Genomic DNA, 15,403 nt, shown 5'->3' on the forward strand with positions numbered 1-15,403 from the left:
CATTGCTTACTCAATTTTTTCATTACATTAAATTTTTTATTTTACTTTTTAGGTTCATAGCCAGGGTAAGCAGGGTTTTTCTAAAAAACTTGTTCCCAAATTTGTTTAAACTGTCTTTATATACAATACATCATTAAAATGTAAGTACTCTGAAAAAGAGAGTATAAAAATTGAGTGTCTGTAGTCCTCTCAGTGCGTAATAAACACAGCTACTTATTCCATTCACTCCCACCCCCTCCCTTCTGGGCTCCTTCCAAAGCGGAAATACGTTACTCTGCCTACATTTTTGCAGAACCTGAAATACGTACCTCCAGGTACGTTTCCCTGCACTTTTCGGGTGAAACGTCCACTAGAGGCGCTAAGTGGTATACATTTTTCTCCGTTCCAGATGCGTGTTTATTAAAAGGTTATAAAAGCGAAAATATCAGTAAATTATGTTCAGACTTCTCAGTATACACTCATTTTAATATAAATTAGGGAATTATTTCCACGCTTTACTACCAACGCCCACAAGCGACTATAGCGACATCAGGGCTGGACTGGGACAACAAATCGGCCCGGGCATTTTGGCCCAGACCGGCCCACTATATGATCATAAACACCACCCATCTTTGCACGCCCTTAAATATATGCATACCAACTCCTATTCCTTAAAACCACTAATGCCAGGTAATGAGTGAGTAGGCCTATAGGAACAAGTGAGAGTTAACAGATGAAATAAGAAATAATAACATTTATTAATACAGTTGAACTACTCCACAGTGATGAATCCTAAAACAAGCTATAAGCTGCATTGGAATAGCAATACCATTGTTTCTTACAGGAGTTTTGGTAAAATTGTGGTGGGTGGACCTCGGTTCTTCTATGTTTTATTCTCCATTATTCAACACATGTTGCCTGTACATAAATTAACCTTTATTATGTTATGTCATCGCGGATTAAAATCTATAAATCAAAATATGTATTGCATTTATGAAGAAAATGCTCAGCACCCAAGGCTCTATCGCCACTATAGTGGAAAACGAAACCATATCCATACCGGCTGGCTCGGATCGGTTAAGCGAAGAGAACGAGAAGTATGAAAGATACACCGGTGACGCAAGAGTTGCACTTGTCTTTGATTGCAAAGGTAAAATGCAGTCAACAAAATCCTTTTTGCCAAATGCATGACAGAAATGTGTGCACTTAATTATGTTCTTATACAGTTTTTAAAAAAATAGTATTTTTATTCATGGTTTGAATAAGCACTTGTTAACTGTTGAGAATGTTCTCTATGCTTCTAATAAAAAAATAGGACATCTGTACATTTGTTTGTTGCAAATTTACAGACAATGCAATTGAGATGTTTACATTTGCTTGTTGGGGTAGGCTTATATTACTTATATTGCTTATATTGATATAACTGACAACAAAGATTCCTATTTGTATTAGCATAATTTCACAAGTTTTATAGTTAATAAAATCTTTAAAAACAAATTACATTATTGAATTCCCTTAATAAAAAAGTCAGTTGAGTAAGACGGTGTAAAAGGTGTGAGTGTGGATTAGTAATTTGGCACCTTGGTATGAAGGAGAAAAATGTTGGCCCTCGTCACTATCGAAGTTGCCCATCCCTGGTGTCCAGTGTCTTCGGGCGGATTGCTGTGGCAATAGACATTTTTGGGATTGTTTGTGATTTGCTTAAATAAAATTAAGTTGTTCAGTGAAAACATTGGAATCATTCTGTCAGTTAAATAAACTTGAAAGAGAATTAACAAATCACAGATTCTTAATGTTATTGCACTTTACAAAATGTCCCAACTTTTGGGGTCGTATGTGCGCGTGTATATATAATTTTGTTCTTGCAGTTTAGTTAGAAGCACACATATCTCTGTGAGGCGAGACTTGTTGAAAAGTGCTGTTAAATAGTGACAGAGCAACATTTCTGTCATTTTTTTACCTCCGCAGTAAGCCATCAGTAGTTCAAGTTCCAGATCTTTTGTTTTTCAACCAGAACTTCTGGTTTTAGTGATGAGTAGCCTAATTCATTTTAATAATCCCATTGTCTTCCATGAAACTGTTAAATGTGAGAACAATTCTAGTAATTTTGCAGTTTTATGTTAAGTAATAGTTCATCAAACATATAGCAAATAGTCACCATAAAAACATGACATTTGTGGAAAGTTCGTCTTATTATAATATCAGAAAGGAGATTCAGAGTGTTGCATCACAAATGCAGTCATTTCGATGCATAGCTCCACCCAGCTAACTACTTATGAAAATATGATCTATGCAAAAAACTGATGCATGTTCCAGTAGTTCATTTAGATATGCAGTCATGACATTTGGATTTGGAAGCATGTGGAAGAGGTATGGTCCCTGCTTTTATTTGTTGTTTATGTGCTTTTCGGTAACGCTTTAGATTACAGCCCGGAAAGTACTGCGTAATTAAAATGAAAGTACAGTGTAACGTTCGGTAATTACAGTGTAGGCCTACCTATAAAGTAGGCTACTTACGTGTAAGTATAGGGGAACAATACGTAAAGTCTTGGGAATAAAGGTGTAACAACCAGGAAAATACTGCGTAATTAAAACGAAATTACAGTGTAACTTTTGGTAATTACAGTGTACCTATAAAGTACATAAGTGTAAGTATAGGGGAATAATATGTAAAGTTTTGGGAATAAAGGGGTAACAACCAGGAAAATAACAAATTATTTAGGCAAATTATTTAGACTGTAAGTATTCCATGTAGTTACAGGGTTAGTATGACATTGCGGGCTGTAAATTAAAGTGGTGTTTCTTACCCTCTTGTTTCATGTAGTTACAGGGTTAGTACAATAAAAACACATGTACACACACACAATCTGATATCACTCGGAAAACTTTATTTTAAAAAAAAACAACTTATTTAAAAACGGATTTACAGCACTTTCGCTTGCTTGGTTTCCTCCTCCTCTTGTTCCTCTTCTTTTTCTTTCTTTCCACTGATGAATCTTAAGAAGGAATCCCATGACATGTCTCTTGCTATTCTGTATTATGTGTTAAAAGAAAATAGCCTACAGTAGGCTACAGAAATGTCCTCACCATTTACTCCTCTTTTACCCTGATGTCATCCGAGATGTATACAAATTTCCTTCTTCAGATTAACACAAACAAAAGTTTTTAGAAAAATAAATAATCTCTGTAAATGCATATAATGCAAGCTCATGTGTTCCTAAAGTTGACAACAGCACATACAACAATAACTACAGTAATCCATACGACCCCAATGGATGAATCAATGTCTTCTGAAGTGAAACGAGAAACGTTTTTAAGAAAGATACCAAATATTTAAAAATTTTAAACTGTAGACTATCGCTTCCGACCAACTGTCACCTGCGCGTTCATGAGAGGGTTGAGTACGTTTACGCTTGACAAATTAAAGCTTGACGTAAGCGCACCGAAAAACCGAATGTCAAATTATTATTATTTTTTTAATGTTTTTATTATTGCTCACAACAAAATACAAACAATAACAGATAATACTAATGAAAAACAAACCATGCAGAAGAACAGACACCAGTTCTCGCGCGAGTTTCACATCAAACTCCCGCGAGGATGCAATGGTCGCTTAAAGCTTCAGCAAACGCGAAACCATTCAAGCCGACTCTCATGCACTCGCTGGTGACAGTTGGTCGGTAACGAAAAGATGAGTAAATTATGAGAACATTTCTGGGTGTACTGTATTTTCTTTTAATACATAATACAGAATAGAAAAATACTCCTTCTTATGATTAGGCAAATCAGTGGAACGATAGAAAAAGAAGAGGAGGACCAAGAGGAGGAGGAATCCATGCAAGAGAAACAAAACAGGACAAAACATGCTACTTTCTATCAGGACTTTAGTATTTGAAATGAAAAGTTGATTTAAAAAAAAAAAAAAAAGAATAAGAAGTGTAATATGTTGTAAATCTGTTTTGAAATAAGTTGTTTTTCAAATAAAGGTTTTCCAAGTGATGTCAGATTGTGTGTGTGTAGGCCTGCATGTGTTTTTATTGTACTAACCCTGTAACTACATGAAACAAGAGGGTAAGAAGCACCACTTTAATTTACAGCCCACAATGTCATACTTACCCTGTATCTACATGGAATACTTACAGTCTAAATAATTTGCCTAAATAATTAGTTATTTTTCTGGTTGTTACCCCTTTATTCCCAAAACTTTACATATTATTCCCCTATACTTACACTTATGTACTTTATAGGTACACTGTAATTACGAAAAGTTACACTGTAATTTCGTTTTAATTACGCCGTATTTTCCTGGTTGTTACACCTTTATTCCCAAGACTTTACGTATTGTTCCCCTATACTTACATGTAAGTACTTTATAGGTACACTGTAATTACCGAAAGTTATACTGTACTTTCAATTTAATTACACAGTACTTTCCGGGCTTTAATATTCATGCTATAAAATCAATACTTTCATGAACACCATGCAGTAACTATAGTCCCATAATAGACACAATTGTGAGTAAATATGAGGTTATAATTAGTCATATTTTGATACTTTATACTTCTGCTGATCTTTAGCTTTTATAGTTCATTGTTATACCTGAAAATGTTCACAGTTATTACAAATTCTTTAATGTATTGAAAAAAATCAGTATCTTATATACTGTTATAGGATTATTAATATTTTGAATGAGATTTAAAATGTAAAATTCCCTTAAGTTAATTGTGTGCTTCTGTCATTTTTATTAGTTTATGTTTTTTGGGTTTAAAAAAGAAATCCATCTAATATTTAATATTTAAGCTTTATCTCAACTTTTCAATCACAAAAATGATTTTTAATAGTTTTAGTTATAGTTAACAATAACAAGTGGAAACAATACCTGAGTATACCAACTATACACTACTGACCAAAGTGCATGAAGGTAAAGATGAACTATGTTTCCCAAAAATGAATATTTCGTTGTTTTAAAAAACGTATGTTGTTATCAAGCGTAGCGTTAGTTCTGGCTGGTCACGTTAGTCAAGCTCGTATCAGCTGACCCTCAGCTGATCCACATCTACCTATAGGAATACGACGCCTATCACTGTATACATATATAAGTATTCAGTATTATCAGCAGCAGCTATCGCGTTTCTCAGGAGCTAATTACCCTCCTCCATCCCCAGCTCTTCCTCTCGCCCAGTCAGGATTTGGCATTCTGATTCCCCTTGAATCAGAGTAATTCTCGATTATGTTGTACTTTAAAATCTTGAATTAAATATATTTGCAAACTTTCAGGTTGGTTCAGTTCTGTTTACCCTAAGGGGGTTATTGCTGCTCTCCCTGCTCTTATCCATGCTAGGCTTCATGGATGCGCAGGGAGTTCTCGCCCAGAACGGAACCGTACCGCCAGTCCAAACTGTATGTTTATTGTCAATCGTATTTGACGGTCCTGACAGAAATGTAGAATACTACGATTACATATTTCAGCAAACACTGTGAAAGAGGTTTTAGTGGAAGTCGGACAGGGAAAACCGGCACGGTCACTTTTGTACAGCTTATTCATGAGATAGATCAGCTTCATAATTTGACTGTCAAATACATACTGCACTGTCAAATGGTAATTTGTGTGTGTTTGATATTAATACCAATAGCAAACAATTTGATCTTTTATTAGAATGGTGTTATTGTCACTGGCATTGTCTGGCGCTAAAACTTACTCAGCGAAAACATTGCATGAAAAAATAAAAGTGTAGTGCTACTCAATCTTTCGAAATAATTAGGACTGATTGTGGCAAAAACTAATCCAAGGGAGATTATTTAATATTTTAATGCTTCTCTTTCTCCTTTTTCTTCAGATGCGGTTTGACTCCGGGAAGAGCTTTAATGTGTCACATTAAAACAAGATTCATTCTGATGTTCACAACTACATTAGCATTGTCTACTATGGCTTATATCTATTTCTCTCTCAAGCAAGTTACGCACCATCACACAATGTTTAATGTTGTAAATCAGACTCAGTCCTATACTGAGGGCTTGTCTGGCAAACATTCTTTCTGGAAAATCATGCAAACACCTACAGCCCTGAACAAACCCACTGCATCCATTAGCACCAAAGCCATTTCAGTGCATTATCATATAGCTCATCCAAGCAACTATCAGTTCATTATGGATGAACCTGACAAATGTCAGCAGAATCCGTTCCTGGTCTTGATGGTCCCTGTGGCGCCCCATCAGGTAGAAGCTCGTAACGCCATCCGGAGCACGTGGGGGAATGAGAGCACAGTCCAGGGGAAAGCAGTGATGACTCTGTTCTTGGTGGGTTTGACTGGAGGATCCGACTCTGAAAAAGCTCAACAGCAACTGGAGGAAGAGAGCCGACAACACAGAGACTTAGTGCAGAGCAACTTTGTGGACTCGTACGTCAACCTGACCATAAAGACGATGGTGATCATGGACTGGTTGGCCACTCGTTGCCCTCAAGCCAATTTCAGTATGAAGGTCGATTCTGACATGTACTTAAATCTGGAAAACTTGGTGACTCTCCTATTGGCACCCAACACACCCAGACAGAACTACATCACTGGTTTTTTGATGTGGAACCAGCATGTCATCAGAAACAATAAATCTAAATATTACGTCTCAGAGGAGCTGTTCCCCGAACCGACATACCCCACATATTTGCAGGGACTAGGATATGTTTTCTCCAATGACCTTCCCAAAAAAATAGTTGAGGCTTCCAAGGACGTGAAGTACTTTAACATAGAGGACGCCTATGTGGGCATTTGTCTGAAACGGTTGGGCATTAAACCCTCACGCGCACCAGATCCTTCTCAGTTTCGGACCTATATGAAGGATTCTAAAAGTCACAACCTTTCCAAGGTCATTACAACAATCGCGAGGTCACCGAAGCAGATAATAGAGTTCTGGCAAAGTGTTGCGAAAAATATCCCACTAACATTTTTGTCTTGATATCCCTTAATTTTTTTTTACAAATTATAAACATGCTCAGTTTAAAGTGGTAATTTCAAGTCATTATGTGTTGCAATTTCAACTTATTTTTGTATAAATTAACACAAAAGGGGCCGTATTCACAAAACATTTTATCTTACCAATCCGAAATTTTCGTGTGCGTTTTTTCGTATTTGTCATCCTAAAAATTCGTCACGCACAGAAACCTTGCACACTGAGTCCAATGACTTAAATCCGGTGAATTAAAAAATTCACAAAACAATACAAAATGGAGCCTTCAGGGAGTGAGGATGATTTTGATGTCCTCTCTTCATAAAAAGAGGGGGGCGATTCAAAGTTTACTTCACGATGTCAGTGGCTCAGTTTGATGCTTTGCTAGCGATACTGGAGCCACACATTAGAAAGACCACCAATTTCCGTGAACCAATTGATCTGAACAGTTCTGGATTTGGGCGTTCGCTTGTAGGCCCTACATGGCTCTGAATTGTCAAAACACCTCTCAAAATGCTTTCTACGGATACGAATCTGCAGTATGCATTTTGAGAGGTGTTTTGACAATTCAGAGCCACTGAATGATGAATACAAAAAAACGACCACCCAGACTCCTCACGCTCGGCTGGTTCCTATTCCCAGCCGGGAATACTTTGGGTTTAGGCTAAATTTCAAGCTTGGAGCTCTCAGTCCCCTCGGACGGCACGCTAAATACCCTTATTTTTTGAAAAAGCACTTGTTAACTGTTGAGAATGTTCTCTAGGCTTGTAATCAAAAATAGGACATCTGTACATTTGTTTGTTACAAATTTACAGACAACGCATTTACAGTTTTTTCCGATTGCTAAACGACAGTGGGCACAACTGGAGCTACATGTGCAAAACTCTAACTACAGTCTGCACTACCAACAGTCACCTGAGCTAAACAGTTCACATCACCTGCAAAACTCACTCCAAGCAACACAACTCTTAACACACGGCTCAAAACAGGCTCAGTGCAGCCAAACACTACACACAACCCTCACTGAGATAACACACACTGTCACTCAGAACACACTGAGAGGAAAAACACTAGCATCAAACACCAATACAGAAAATACAAACTTTTCATCTTTACAGTTTGAACAATTTCAGTGACTTCACAAAGTCATATTTTCTTCAAAGAAAAGAGTGACATTCTTTCGCATGATTTATTTAAATTTTTAGAACATAATTCTTTACGGTAAATGAAAATTAGCAGTTTGCTTCAATAGTCGGTAGTAATTTACTGAATTACAGTAATGAGAAAAAAATTTAGAAACTAAAAGTACTAAAATGTGTGTGTGTGTGTGTGTGTGTGTTCACTAACAAGTCTAAAACAAGACCCCTGCTTATAGCCTTTCAGCTGAGATTGCAGTCAGCAGTGTTTGAAAGGCACTAGGCTGAAATCTATTCTGTTTTGAATGTGTGGTTCACAGTTTTGACAGCAGTGTGTTAGCATTTGAACAAAGTGCTGTAAATCCACAGTGTTGTGCAGGTTGTGGTTAAAGTCATGGGATAGAGTTTTGAAAACTGTGTTCAAGCAATGAAAAACGAACTAGAGTTTGGTCCACATGAACTGCTGCTGTGCAGACTGTAGTTAGAGTTTTGCACATGATTGTGACTCCAGTTGTGCCCACTGTTGTTTAGCAATCGAAAAAAAAAACTGTAAGATGTTTACATTTGCTTGTTGGGGTAGGCTTACTGCTTATATTGCTTATATTGCTATAACTGACAACAAAGTTTCCCATTTGTATTAGCATAATTTCACAAGTTTTATAGTTAATAAAATCTTTCAAAACAAATTACATTATTGAATTCCCTCAACAAAAAGTAAATTGAGTAAGACGGTCTAGAATGTGGATTAGTAATTTGGCACCTTGGTATGAAGGAGAAAAATGTTGGCCCTTGTTTGCCCATCCCTGGTGTCCAGTGTCTTTGGGCGGATTGCTGTGGCAATAGCCATTTTTGGGATTGTTTGTGATTTGGTTTTAGTGACTTAGGAGTCTTCTTGACTACCCATATGTATTTTACAGCATCAGTAGAACCTTCTGTGTTTTAATGTGAAAAAGTTCTTTCTCCACTTAGTTGAATAAAATTTTTGCTTTTCTGAATATTGAAAGTATAATAGTATAATTACAGACTGACAATTTAAAATGTCATCTATTCTCAGAGAAGAGGGTTGTGTGTGTGTGTGTGTGTGTGTGTGTGTGTGTGTGTGTGTGTGTGTGTGTGTGTGTGTGTGTGTGTGTGTGTGTGTGTGTGTGTGTGTGTGTGTGTGTGTGTGTGTGTGTGTGTGTGTGTGTGTGTGTGTGTGTGTGTGTGTGTGTGTGTGTGTGTGTGTGTGTGTGTGTGTGTGCAGTTTATGGAAGTATGGGAATAAACACAATATTGTTTTTAACAATTTGGTATTTTTTAAGAATTGTATAGCCTACAATTTTTGTGACTTTCAAAGAAATGTTTAAAATGAGATTACATCAAATCAGTCTTGAGTGAATTATAAGTACTCATGCGTGATAAGTTGTGGTTACTTCATTTTTTCAAAGCAGCGGGTTTCCTCAATTTAAGTAAGTAGACAGAACTCAGGAAAAACGTGTTAGTTTTAAGTTAAGAAGATTGACATGTTTAAGTAATTTCAATTTAATTAGATTAAGCTAGTTCAACTTGGAATTGTCAAGTTCACATAACAATTTTATTTACTTAATCATTTTAAGGCAACAAGTTTCCTTTTTTTTTAAAGTCAACTGATCACTTTTTACAGTGAACTTTTCACAGATTTAGAAGCTGGTTTTAGTGCTATAATGCTTTGTGAAATACTCTTGGAGCAAAAATTCCTAAAATTAGGACTGACATGGCCATTATTTTCATTATTTTCTCCTAAACCTGCAAGCTAGGTGTTTACAGCTTTAAGGTGTTTTGTGAATACAGCACCTGATATGCAAAAAAATTTAATAAAATAATGTGCAGAACTATCATTCAGTCTTCCCCAAGATCTGCTTCATGATTCTATTAAATCAAGAGTAAATAAACCTGAATATATTGGAAGGTGTGCATTAAAATGTGCCTAAACACAATTAAATATTAATTATTTCTCTGCTACATGTGTAGGCTACACTTTGTATGCAATAAAAACATTTACATTCAAAACAGTTTAAGTTTGAGCCTAAATGTAGCAATATGTTTTTAGTCATTGTTATATTATCAATAATTGATCTTTTCTTTCTTTCTTTCTTTCTTTCTTTCTTTCTTTCTTTCTTTCTTTCTTTCTTTCTTTCTTTCTTTCTTTCTTTCTTTCTTTCTTTCTGTCTTTCTTTCTTTCTTTAAATAATCATATTACTTTTAGTTTTATTCATTAAGAAATATTTTCAACCTTCGTTGTGCCAGAGCGCCGCCCTGCTGGCCAGAATCTGCTGCTGTCATTGAAGCATCACCAGATTGAACCACTAGACGGCGATACTAAAACGGTTATGTTGATTACAAGTAGCAGTATAATATAATATAATATAATATAATATAATATAATATAATATAATATAATATAATTAGTGCTGTCAATCAATTAAAAAAATGAATTAATCACACATTTTTCCTGTAATTTATCATGATTAATCATCAACTTAAAGACAGAATATTTAAAATATTTGTTGAAATGGCATCTTTTTATGAATGAATGCCAGTATCACTCATACTAATAGCCACTGGTACTGATGTCTATATAATTTTTTTTTTTTTAAACATTAATTATAGAAATTATAGACATTCAACATTTCAGTATAATTGAAAGCTATCAATTTCAACATTTATTAGGCTTTAAAAAATAACATCTTTTAATTAAAGTGAACTTAAAACAATCTTCAGATAAACCCATGATAAGAAATGTCATATTTACCTGTGGCCTTCCTATCTATACACATACATAAATTGAATGAAGTTCTCAAACACTTTACAGTCTTAACTGCATAAATTATAAATTAAATAAAGATTAATCCTTATTAAAGCTACAGTTCATTTTCTCTGTTACCTTTGATCTTTGATTAACATTGATGACAGACATCAAAGCAACTGGTTTATCAGTGTAGGCTACTTGAGAAAATCTGCATTTTGGTACAATTCTTTGTGTTATTGTTTGTTCAAGGCGTGTGTGTGTCACACAGACAGGATATTCACAGACAGACAGTGTGTTCTCGTTTGACTTGAGGTGTTTTAATGGTTTAAAAACTTTTGAATAAGAGAGTGGTTATATATTGTAATGCTCGCCAAATTATGCCGGGGAAAACGGATGCTGCGTTAATTGCGGTAAATATTTTTAACACGTTAAACTAAAAAAAGTTAACACACTAATTTTGACAGCCCGCCCCTAAATATAGGCCTAATATAATATAATAATGCTAAAAAATAAATAAAAATAAACATTTTAGAAACATTTTAAAGGGCAACTTTCACTTAAAAGCATAATTAGAATGGAAATGGCACTTTTAAGATTGACCGTATTTTCGTTTTCGGTCAAATTGCCTTTTGAATGGGAGTGTTTGGGGCACTACTATGATAGCATCAAAAATCACTATTTTTAAAACACTAAGAAGGCTCGACACAACATGAAACTTTGCTGGAAGTATCACCAGGGGCTACATGTGTACACAGAGTTTAGGGACCGTTCGGTATTTATGGAAGGGGCCACCGGAGGAAAATAGGGGAGGGTCATGTCTTTTTATTCTTTGTTGAGGGGAGGGTCATCCAATTTTTTTTAGTCTAGGGGGAGGGTCACCCAACTTTTATATTCATGAAAACAGCAACATTTCAAAGTGGCTTGTTTGGTGCTATTTTTTTCCATTTAGATCGATGTTGATCTCGCGTTATCAGCCCCCCTTCGATATCAGATGGGTCTGACCCAACAAAAATCCAGTTTGGCGCTGTTGGACAGTGCGCGCGCACTTCAGTTCGCGCTTAGAAAAAGTGCATCATGTCAGAACAGAATGCCAATGAAATGTTTACCCGGCAAAGCTTTAAAGCACGAGCAAATAATTAACTTTTGTGATTCCGAATAAGTGCACAGTGTCCTGTGAGTGTAACTCTACCGCTGCATTAACATGTTGTGAACGTAGGCCTACGTCGAGTTTTACAGTATTGGGACTGAAGGCCAATTTATACTTCTGCGTCGAGTGTACGCCGTAGTGTACGTCGTAGGGTACGCACATAGGCGACGCCGTCGTGAGCATTTATACTTCTGCGAATGTCTGTGTTGCTCTGCAGTTACACCGCCGAAACGCTAGTTGGCGCGGGTGGGTTTTAATGTTCCAGTTCCACTGTGTTTACATTCCTCGCGGCTGTTTTGAGTTTAGGTTTCTACGAGCAATGGCGACTGAAGGAGTCATACAGATGGCTGTATTTCCGCACTTCTTCAAGCAATCTCTCGGTCACTTGGTCTATTTCCATGGCTCTTCACTGATCTTCGGAATTTAAAAATGGCGGGCGGGCGGTGCAGAGTGCAGAAGATCATTCCGGAAATGGGTAGGAGGAAACGCGATGCTATCCAGCCGACCAATCACAGATCTTGCGGTCCGCGTCGCCGCGACGCGTAGTTACATTTTTGAGGAGGTGCGCGTCAGGGTACGGCGAAGGGTAGCCTACGACGTATGGTACACGTCAATGCGTATGCTACGCCGTACCTTCGAGTATAAATTGGCCTTTAGGCGCATAGGCTACCATATTTTAGTTTCCATTCTTATTTTGTTTCCACGATGTGTAAGATGTAGGGCTACCACATCTTTAAATTACTAGATTTATTTAAGTTAACATAAATACGTAGACCTACACCACAAAAACTAGTTGAGGATAAATTCGTTAAACTTGGGCGATTCCAGTGTTATGGACGTGACATTTGCAGTCAATACGTGAAATATAAATTCTCAGAAAATGCATTTAATACCAATATTTTGAAACGTCTGAAAGGAGTCAAGACATTAGAAAAATATCAGTCTACACATGCGTTTTATATTTAATATGAGGGAAATACACATGTGACGTGACACAAAAAATCTTTAACTTTTAGGTGGCAAAATATTTTTTAGTAGCCTAATTCTATAAATGACACTGTGCAAACCAAAAGATATATACCCACCGGATGAATAAAGATCGGCCTCCACAGAACATAACATATTATTTTTATTTAATTTTTCGTGGTCGCATTTATGTGAAAAAAAAACAATGTTACGGGCGTGACAGTTCTCCATTACGGACATGACTGCTCTGAAAGCGACTTTAAAAATTTCACAGAGACCTCAAACAGAAAGCACAAAGCCTTTCTTTAAAGTGAATTTCGTTTTTTTATTAATTGTATCTTAATTTTAATCAATGTTTTATCTGGATTTAAATAGCCTAAGAAGTAAATATAGTAGAAAATAGATACCGGTAATCATGACACGGAGGCGCGGGCGAGAACTGGACTCGTCTCATAAATGAACCGAAACTCAGCGTAAGGTATGCTACTTGCCTCACAGACCTGAGAAATATATAGAAAGCTTGAAATGTCTACTTTTAAACAGAACAATTCAAAATGAAGGAACTGACTGCTTTCTGCTTATGAAATATGCATTTCTCTCTGGCGCGTTCTGAGAAGATCGCGACGCATCGTCAACTTCATATTTGCAGTCGACACAGAAAACACGTTTATTAATAAACAATTAAAATGTCTCCTTGCTATATTTGACATATTCATAATAATTACTTTTGCAGGTTCTTTGTGACAGCTTTTAGATGCTTTGTTGGCAGCGCCATCCACATGTTGAACGAGTCAAACCGCATCAGCACCAAAAACATGATTGTTTTTCAAATCTAAAATCAAAAATCGTGATACGAACCGAATCGTAGGTTTGGTCTATCGTTACAGCCATAGTAAGATGAGAAAGCAAGAGTTTATGGTTTTAAAAAACAAACAAACAATGGCTATCTGAACATCTTTGCCAAGCGCAGTACAGAAGTAGGCTAATCAATAAATTATCGGGGAGGGTCATGCCTTTTTTCACAATCATTTTGGAGGGTCATAGAAAAATGTATTGCTGGCGAAGGGAGGGTCATGTCTTTTTTGACAACAGATCTCAAAACTCCTCCGGTGGCCCCTTAAATAAAAAACGAACAGTCCCTTACTAAAAAGAAAGATTTTGAACAACTCACTGTAGCCTGCTGGCATTTTGACAGTCAAAAATAGTCGATCTCCGAATGTAAATGAACTGACTCTGAATTGTAATATTGCTTCTTATATGAGCATCCTTTTTCAAATACAAGGTCAATATTGATTTTCACTAACGACAAAACAACAAATTATCCGTGAATTTATATGGAACTGAGCTTTCCGTATACTCTCCTCCCTGTTACTTTGCATTCGGAGATCGACTATTTTAAGCCTTTATTGCTCAGCGTCGTGCCTAAATCCACTATAAAACACGGATTATTGTTTAAATTTATCTTACCAATTGGTGGCACTGTGTAGCCATGTGGCTTTGCTTCATGAAAGCACTGCTCTATCCCTAAACAAAAGGTCACACCCGCTTCAGCCTCTCATTTCATTGAACAGACATGTCAGGTGATATTATATAGGCTATATAAGTAACTGGTTGCTTATGGGCATTGGGCAACACCATGTCATAGCGTGCAGTTAGGTTTTTCATACAAATTTAGCCAAATTACCTTGGTCCTTCCTCTGAAGAAATTCATAATCTGTCACGTCACATGCTACAAGCGCCAAAACGGTATTTATTGTTAATAATTATTGTCAATAATTTATTGAATTTCGTAATAAAATTGACAGAAATTGAGAGGTTATTTGTGTCATATGAAAAGTAACCTGCTCTGTATTGTCTGTAGGTGTCAGTGTGAAGAAGCAGAAGAAGCGTGTGAAAAGTATCAATTGCGTGAGTCGGCAGCCCTGAAACAATAGAGAAATTGTCTCAGTCGTTTACTTCTCTGATCGCTTAGACAGATAAAAGCACACCTCTCCTCAGTATGCCGCACGATTTTAAGCTACTCTTGTTTGTAGACTTGTAGTGCTAACTAGACAATTACACACCAACTCAGAGATTAGGTTTAAAACAAACTGTTAGACTAGGCTATATCCTGGTGCCAGGATCCCGACGCCCTGTTCCAAATGTTGATAATAGCCTAGCCTATATTGTAAATAGCAGGTAAGAAATGTAGGCTATCTTATTTCTTTAATGTTCTTCTTCCGCCTCCTTTACGGCTGCCGCTGCTCCTTTGGTTTCTTACTGCGGTCAAGCCAGCCGTGGTTTGAAAATACACGGTCAAGCCAGCCGCCAAAAAAAAAAAACGTGTGCGCCTATTACTGTGAATACGGTAATTTCAGTAACAGCAGAGAGAACGCGCTTTCAGAGCGCTTGAGTTGCCCAGGGGTGCGTTTCCCGAAAGCATCGTTAGCCAACTATGGTCGCAAGTTCCGTCGTTATCAGCATAGT

General features: G+C 36.7%; 1 protein-coding gene and 1 long non-coding RNA gene across 2 annotated transcripts; both read left to right on the top strand.

The window, feature by feature from the left end:
• Nucleotides 1–865: 865 nt before the first annotated feature.
• LOC309476763 lies at nucleotides 866–1,203 on the top strand. The gene is made up of 2 exons (XR_014198345.1): nucleotides 866–1,055; nucleotides 1,104–1,203. It is a non-coding gene; the product is annotated as an uncharacterized lncRNA (long non-coding RNA).
• Nucleotides 1,204–2,255: 1,052 nt separating this feature from the next.
• On the top strand, nucleotides 2,256–6,940 carry LOC309476713 (beta-1,3-galactosyltransferase 5-like). Its single transcript, XM_082139885.1, has 2 exons — nucleotides 2,256–2,349; nucleotides 5,817–6,940. Exons 1-2 carry the CDS (start codon nucleotides 2,270–2,272, stop codon nucleotides 6,928–6,930), a joined length of 1,194 nt encoding a protein of 397 aa, XP_081996011.1. The 5' UTR covers nucleotides 2,256–2,269; the 3' UTR covers nucleotides 6,931–6,940.
• Nucleotides 6,941–15,403: the final 8,463 nt, after the last annotated feature.

The sequence above is a fragment of the Leuciscus leuciscus genome (assembly GCF_965113295.1).
Source record: "Leuciscus leuciscus genome assembly, chromosome: 15".
NCBI classification, from domain to species: Eukaryota; Metazoa; Chordata; class Actinopteri; order Cypriniformes; family Leuciscidae; genus Leuciscus; species Leuciscus leuciscus.

Coding starts and splice junctions, on each gene's coding strand:
- LOC309476713 (XM_082139885.1), top strand. CDS start 2,270: ATGCAAAAAACTGATGCATGTTCCAGTAGTTCATTTAGATATGCAGTC. Junction 2,350..5,816: donor TTTGGAAGCATGTGGAAGAG/GTATGGTCCCTG, acceptor CTTTTTCTTCAG/ATGCGGTTTGACTCCGGGAA.